Genomic DNA, 8,301 nt, shown 5'->3' with positions numbered 1-8,301 from the left:
CTTCTCCAGCTTGGGAAGCTGGAAGCTGAAGACCAATGTATGGACCAGTAGGGTCACAGTTCCTGCAGCAGCGGCAATAAGTTACTCTGGTATACATGATCTCTGAAGTAGTTCCCTATTTGGGGGATTTGCTCAGAATGCATTAGCATAAGCAGACCCAGGAGGTTATGTTAAGTCTGCAAAGGATTTCAAATTTCCTCCACCAAGAGGCTCAGCCATTACCAGAAATCAAACCCCATCTTTACTAGCATTTCTTCCCACATCCAGGGAGTCAATCCCTTCTGAATTATTCCCAGGTCTTCTTGGAGTCTGTAGTGAAGAATGTTATGGCGTGAACTCACAACCCATACCCTATGCAAGAGTGCACAGGCAGGCTGCAGGGATTCCAGGAGAGCACAGGGCTTCTCTGACTTCAGCTGGAGACCTTAACAGGACAATGCCTTCTCTGTTTTGTGTGCACCACATGAAGGCAAGTGGCCAGCCTGGTATGAGTACCATGGGCAGCATGACTTAGCCATCCTGGAAGCAGAATAAGGGAGCAGCCCAGGCTATTGTCCAAACAGAGACATCCTGGAGAGTGAAAGGACTGCCATGGATGTCTGGGCCAGGACAAGTGTTAAGCAGGAAAGTGACCGATGCATGGTCAACTCCTGGGAAAGTCTTCTGCTTCCATCAGCTTAGGGCCTCCTGCTAGGTTGGTGTTCGACTCTCCCCCAGAGTTAAAAGGAAAGTGTCCTCCCAAATCAAGTCTTGTCTAATTCAGCAAGCTCCCTGGTATCCCGGGAAAGACACTATCACAAAGGCCACAAAAATAAGAGCAGAGTCCTTACCCCTCTGGTTCCTCACTGCATCCCCTGAACTGAAATAGTACTTAGCAACTAGTAGATGTTCAGTAAATATTTGTTGAATGAATAAATGTTTGAATGGGGTTTCTAGAGTCATAAAGAGAACTCCAAGTACCCAGAGAGACTTGGTAACTAAAGAGTAACTTAGTAATAAAAATGGTTTCAATTCTAAAGTGTTATAAAAATCAAACGTATTTATGAATATGAAATATACATGCCTTTAAAATCCTAGACTGACTGAAACTAAACTTCCACAATCAACTGATTGGGAGAAAATCATTTTGGAGCTACTATTGAGCTCCAAACAAACTGGAACTGTTTCCAGTGCAAATTCACTCACACTTTATTGGGCAAATCCAGCATCACTATGTATGTGTAAGTTCTCTGGGAAACTTGGGTGCCATAAGAGAATTACGTTAATGAGAAATCTAGTAGGGGAAATGCCCTGCAGAACAGAGAAGAAGGAAGGTGAAGGGGGTAAGGCTGGCCTTCAGACTATGATTAGGGCAATACCCCTGATAAAAAGAAAGAGGGAAAAATACCTTAGGTTCAGCCAAGGTGATAGGGCTCCCAGAGCCAAAACTGCCCAGTAGAGGACCCTATATCAAGGGATTGGCAGAGATTAGGAACCATAGTGCCTGTCTCTGGCTGGAAAAGCAGAGACTCAGCTCAAAGAGTTGAGGCACCCAAGGGGAGGCATCTGGACTCTCAGATCTCCATGCTGGCTCCTGCAGCAGGAGTTCTAAGCAGCAGTGTGTAGGGCTGTGACAGTCTTTCAATAATGTCATGGGATCATTCTGTTCAGTGACTCAGTCTCTGTAAACTAATGCCAGCTGTATGAGGTGGACAACAAGGAAGCTATCCCACCAGCACCAGCCTCTTCTCCCAAGTGCTGCAGCTCCCCATTTCTACTAGGCAAGACATTTTCTCATACAAGTCAATCAATGACAAAGTTGGGTTTTTTTGACAAAGTTTTATTTGGAAAATAGAAATCTATTATTTCATTTTAATATCTCCGAAGAATCAAGCCCATTCTGGGCTGTCCACATGATAGCCACTCCGCGGTCTAGAAAGGTCATCACATCCATTAAGAAATTCTTTATCAGTAACTGCGATTTTGGTCCAGAAGCCATCCAAGGAGAGCAAGCTCTGAGCCATCCTTAACTCATGCCCAGATGAAACAGCTTTCGAAAAAAGGCTGGACCTCCCCAGTAGCCTCTGTAAGAAGCAAAACAGAGAGACTATGAAGACAAAATGGGTAGAGTGATATCAGCCAACACCATGCTATGAGAAGTCACAAGGGATGCCTATCAGCACATAAGGCAAGACATGTCTACTGAGGTGGAAAAATCTCATGACTGGGACAACCGCCTTGAGGCCTAGCTTTGACACTGAACTTGCTGTGTGAGCCCAGCATGCTGACTCAACTCAGAAGACCCCTGTGAAGCAGCTGCTACATGAAAACTGCTGTCTGCTTTGCTTTACCTCCTGACTTCAAAGGGGGCAGAGTCTCTCAACCTCACTGACACTTAGGACCCAGTGGTTCCTTATCATAGGGGCTGCCCTGTGCACTGCAGTATCCCACACCTCTGCCCACTAGCTTTCAACAGCATCCTTCCAGTTATGACAACCAAAATTGTCTCTAAATACTGCAAAATGTCCCCAGAATCATCCAGGATTGAGGATCACTGGTGTAGATACCCTGACATTACCAATCTCATAGGTGTCTGGGAAAGGCAAAATTTTTTTTATAGCAAAAAAGGAAGAGTTATTCATTTGTAGTAGTCTACTTATTGAATGCCTCCCATTGTCTGTCTCTGCATGTAATATCTCCCTAATGTTATGTTCATTTCTCAGATAAGAAACTAAACGTCATCTAATCAACTTGCTCAGCTAGTAAGTGGTAGAAACATTACTCAAAAGTAAGTCAGAACTGGAGTCTATCTCTGTTCTCTTAATTGCTTTTAATTTTTCTCAAACATAATAAAAACCAAAGAAAGGTAGCAGATTAGAAAGTATTTGACATGTGAAAACAGTTTTTATTATAGTATTATCACTAGCATTATTATTTATCTAATGTAGCTAGGAACAAAAAGGGAATAGAGAATGGAAGACAGAAGATTTGGTTCCTCTGATGAATGAAGAGGAGAGTGGCACCCCACCGCAAGTGGGAGATACTGCAAACTTTCCCCTAACCTCTTCCCCAAGTGTGGCTGAGGCTCAGGAGTCCTTTAAGGGCCACCAACAATTCTTGAGAAATGGCACAGTAGAGTAGGTCCTATTAGCAAGTTCTGATTTCAGTAGAAGCTGGAAGGATCCCAGAAACAGCCTCCAACCTCATGCACAAGTTGGTACCCTCCGCACAGGCACCAGACCAGGCACCCACCTCAGCATTATATTCCAATACAGGAAAGGCATCATGTCAGCTTTCATGAGGTACATAGAAAGTCGTTCTTTACTCTGATCGAAGGGGAAGGTTTCCAGAGGCTCGGCTCTGTAGTCAAACTCGGCAAGAATCACACTGTTGTAGCCAGTCACCAGGGGACATGAGGTGTAGCCATCATACTGAAATTGTGAGAATGAGTAAGAATTACTTTCTGTCATGGTAATATATGGGGACTTTATAATTTATTTGCTGACTGACTACAATTGTTTTCTTTTGTGTGTATGTTCTAGTTTTTTTGGACCATGAAAAATGCAAATTATCCAATGAAATATAATACTAAAGACAAAAAATTAAAGTCCCCATATGGAATAAACTAATAAAGTACCAGAATTGTGAAAGAACACTACCTTTATACAGAAAGGATAAATGAAGCAGTAATTGCTATAGGCATACAAACCTTTTTTGTGGGTTTTTGATTCTTCATAATCAGAGAAATTGTTCTATCAAGGATTCCTGACTGGGCAGCTATAAAAGAATGGAAAGCAAGAGTCTCAGGTTTTCCATGAAAACTCATTTGCATATAACATTAATATGAACAAATGAATGGTGATTCTATCCTCATCCTTCTAGAGCAGTGATTCTTATCCTTTCTAATGGTTTGACCCTTTAATACAGTTCCTCATGTTGTGACTCCCAACCACAAAATTATTTTTGTTGTTACTTCATAACTGTAATTTTGTTACTGTTTTGAATCATAACGTAAATGTCTGTGTTTTCCTATGGTCTCAGGTGACCCCTGTACAAGAGTCATTTGACTCCCCCCAAGAAGATCACAACGCCACTCCTCTAGATTGTGAGCAGAGTATGATTCTTCTTTTACTTGAAGTTCTGACCATCAGAAAGAGGCTCTTAATTCATCAAAAGCCACACAACTGTCACTATTAGTTTGAAATTAAGGACCCAGTCCTCTCTAACAGGATTATAAGAGTAGCTCTACCCAAATCCTATTCCCCCTATTCCTGGGGGTTGGTGGCTATCAATTTGGTCTGGATGCCATATTTTATGGCACTGCATGTCCCTGTTCACAGACAACCTAGATTGGTAGCCTCAGGCATACCCACTAAGGCAAATACTGGGTTTTCCTCTCTAAGTATTGCCTGGCTGAAGCCAAACTAGATAGATAGATCTAGATAGATCTATCCTTCAAATGACTCATAAAAAACATATGAAAGTTTAAAGAGTAGTAAATCAAATATGTATTTTTTTCAATTTTTTCATTAGTTGAGAGTTTTGGAATTAAAGAGATGGGAGATAATATCATTGATAATGAAAAAAACATTGGGTAGAACTCATAGAAAGTCTTTCTTAATATTTAGAAAATGAAAGTAACACAGCATGCTCCACAGGTGTCTGGTTCACACAAAACACTACCACCCCCTCAGCTGGGAGGTCCATGTTTTATGGCATCCACAGAAGACAGCTCCTCTCTGTAGAAGACAGAATCTAAAAGGCAATTCTTCCCATCACTGCTAGTGCAGAACATCTAGGTAAAGAAATTTAGTTTTCCAGGCTGAGGCCTTAATCGTGTACCAATCAGGGCATGCTCCACTGTGCTTGTCTATACAGAACAATTTTCTGGTCTGCGAGCTTTCATTGACTTGCATGTGTTTCCTAAGGAAACAAATGCCTCCCTAGCTTTATAGTGGTTTAGGCAGAAGAAAAATAGCCAACCTGCCTGGTACCAAAGGCCAAGAGTACCAAAGATGTAAGCATGACAATCAGAAAAGGAGTAGAACTTAGAGAGATGGGAAAATGTCATCCTCTTTCAGGTCATTCTTGCCCTGACAGCAGTCTCTATGAGCGGTGAGGACAGAGTTTTGGTATTTTGGCAAAGCATTTAAAAGCTACTTCCTTCTCCATACAACACCAAGTTCATTGATCATGTGATCATCCCTTAAGGAAGCCAAAGTCATTTTTAAACCACAAAAGCTTCTATTCTTGAATATAACACTATTAAAATTATTAAGTTATAAAAGCTGGTGATAGACTTCTGTTCTTGTTTTGATGGAACCTTGAGGAGATGTCAGTTTGAGAGGAGACTCAGAGCTGGTTACCCTACCTACTGCAGCAGCAGTCTTTGAAGTCGGAAGGTTGGTGCAGTCCCCAATGCCAAACACATTGGGGTATTTCTTATGCTGCAGAGTCTCTTTATCCACGTCCACCCAGCCAGCAGAATCCGCCACAGCACTTGTCTTGAGGACATCTGGTGAGCTCATAGGTGGTGTGACATGAAGCATTTCATACTACACAAAACAAGAACATCCAAATTTTCATCTCTTCAATGTCTCTACAGCCCACAAGCTTTTCTCTATCTTCCACGTTTTGTACATCAAAATGGCTGCAGGGAGCATTATGCGTTAGTGTTTATCCCAATCCATATACTCCCCAAGACCTTATGTGCTACTGTGGAAGATGATGGGAAACTAAACAACTGTCCTCTCAGGTTAATACAGTCTGCCTTTACTGAGCCCATGTCCCTTCAACAGAAGAGATGGGAACCCGATATTTCGAAATAGAATTCACTAATATTCTGAAATAATCCATTGATATTCTCATTTTTTGCTAAAAACTGAGAAGTAGCATATATTGCCTATCTTTCTCTGGCCCTCAGCTGTCAACTCAGTACTGTCTTGGTTTGGTTCTTTTGTTGTATTCTGGAAGGAGATGTTTAGTCTCTGAAACTTGTAAATATTATGTTAAGAGCTGGTGTGAGCATTACTCCCAAATAGGACTCAGCTCTTAAAACACATAAAGAAAAGTGCTAGTCACCAGCATGAAATGGCAGACTGAGTGATAAAATTCTCTTGGAGAAGTAAAAAGGGATCTTGTCTAACTTTAAGTTTATTAAGTAGTGTTGAATATAGGGGTGGGTTTTCTTTTCCCAAACATCAATGAAGGCTGTCCTTGATGATCCTGTGCTGAGGCTTTCACTCATTCATTAAATTTTTTATTTACATAATATTCTTCTACTTTCTGTAGGTCATATCTTTTATTCATTTTATTTTACAACTCCATGTCACAACTTCAATGTATCATCAGGTCTGTAGTTGAAAGTTTTCTCTGGTCCTGCCCAACTCCTGTGGCCCCGCTGCCCCACAGTCCCACAGCCGTTCAGATCTAAGTAAACTTTCAGCTACAAATGGTGCCCCACGTTGGGCGCCAATTGTAGACAAATTTCTAAATGGTCTTAATAAATAAAAAACACAGAGCCAAATATAGGGGTGAAAGCCTTAGAGAAAGATCAGAGGAATAGGACAAACCACTAACTAATCTCACCTCACCAACTTCGCAGCTTCCAAAAGAGACCTTATTCCTGTATACTTACATTTATATGCCTTTTCTATTCTGTTCTCTCATTGGATTTCTTAGCCCAGCTATATCACTTCCTCTTCCTACACAGCTCTGTCACTTTCTGTCTGTCTGTATAGACCTCCAGACCTCTATGGTTAACTAGTTTTGGAATTAAGCCATGTGCCACCACACCTGGCTCTGTTTCCAGTGTGGCCTTGAACACACAGAGATCCTGCCTGCTAAGTGATAGGATTAAGGGCCTGACTTCTTTGTTCACTTAAAATGGCTTGCTATTTCCTCTGATCTCCAGGCAAGCTTTATTTATTTATTTATTTATTTATTCATTCATTCATTCATTAAAGCACAAATAAAATAAAATATCACCACATTTCAGAACAAATAAAATATCACCACACAGGTCTACTTCAGGATACACTCAAATATTCGTGTTTCATCAGGGTAAAAATGTTAACACGTTAAGGCCATCTCAACCTTGTGATAGTCAACAGCCCCTAGTGTCCAGTGCCCTCATCTGGACTGAACAATTACTGAGGGGCCAGAAATCAAAAAGCTGAGTTGTATTTATTCAAACTGTCTGTCAGTTACAGGATTACTTCAGCTCAGGAAAGCGTTGCACATTATTCACTTGAGGGGCCTTTTGAGGGCATGAGTCCCTGACACCAGGTCTGTTTGTAAGTGATCGTGGAGAAATCTGGACCACTTAGCACACCGTTTATAAAGTATCCAAGGCTACTCAGCTTTAGGGAACATTAATTCTTACATGGCCATTCTCAGCCTTGGTTGAACATGAGAGAGTCTTAGGGCAATTTTTGAAACTCAGTCTTCAGCCATCCTCAGTCCACACTTCAGGCCAATTAATCAAAATCTGTGTTATGGAGACCCAGGAATCAGCACATTTTAAAAGCTCCCTGGGTAATTCCAGCACTGAGAGCAGTTACTTGAAAGCCTTCAGTAAGCTTTTTGATATTCATAGGCTAAAAGCATAACTGAAATATCTGAGCTGAAATCCTATCACTCAAAGGTGACATAAATATCTTCCTACTTTACAAACTTGGTAAAAAGAAAACATCCACTCATTCATCCAGGCCTCTATCCACAGCCTCAACTCCCCAGACCACAGCTGAAAGCTATAGTTTTTAAAAAAAAAATCACAAAATTAAGTTCCTTTGCTCAAGGTCACACTTTTCTCACAGAGGTTTACTTTAGACAGTCAAGTCACTCACAGCCCGTTCACTTCCACTTGCATAAAATTCGCAATTTTGGCTCACTTGTTTTCCAGAAAAGAAAAAAAAAAGAATTGAGAGCAGCAAGTTTTAAAATCTGAAGGTGGGAGGCCCTTCCAAAGCTCACAACTTCCTGACAGCCTGGAAAAGTGAAACACCAGAGCCACTATCAACAACAGCCACAGAGAAGAGCAGAGGGAAGGCCTTGTGTGAAATAATAACTAGTAGCCATACACACTCCAGTGGGCCCTTTGCACACAGCTCCATGAGAGCTGTTCACAGTGAGGACCCTGGACTGGAGGAGACAGAACCAGACGAGCAGGGACCAAGTGTAACAGCAGACAGTGCGCAAGTGCTGGGAAAAAGAAAGAAGTGTGTTGTGAGGACACGGAAGCCAGTCTGAGGAGGCTTCTGACCAAATCTGGAACAATTTGACTACAAAAATAATTATGAAAGCATGAATACTATAAATATA

The 8,301-nt window shown here is 41.5% G+C and overlaps 1 protein-coding gene across 2 annotated transcripts in view; it reads right to left on the bottom strand.

The window, feature by feature from the left end:
• Positions 1-1,813: 1,813 nt before the first annotated feature.
• The window catches only part of Sqor (sulfide quinone oxidoreductase), a 41,726-nt gene continuing 35,238 nt past the window's right edge, over positions 1,814-8,301 (bottom strand). For both annotated transcript variants that reach the window (XM_059261286.1, XM_059261287.1), the window contains exons 7-10: positions 5,351-5,534; positions 3,689-3,756; positions 3,232-3,410; positions 1,814-2,063 (exon numbers count right to left, since the gene is read on the bottom strand). In XM_059261286.1, coding sequence (XP_059117269.1) covers positions 2,006-2,063; positions 3,232-3,410; positions 3,689-3,756; positions 5,351-5,534 — 489 coding nt within the window. In that variant the 3' untranslated portion in view covers positions 1,814-2,005. The remainder of the gene's footprint in view (positions 2,064-3,231; positions 3,411-3,688; positions 3,757-5,350; positions 5,535-8,301) is intronic.

Source organism: Peromyscus eremicus, chromosome 4 (assembly GCF_949786415.1).
Source record: "Peromyscus eremicus chromosome 4, PerEre_H2_v1, whole genome shotgun sequence".
Lineage (NCBI taxonomy): Eukaryota > Metazoa > Chordata > Mammalia > Rodentia > Cricetidae > Peromyscus > Peromyscus eremicus.
Note: the sequence above shows the minus strand (reverse complement) of the source record. Positions and strands in the feature narration are given on the sequence as shown.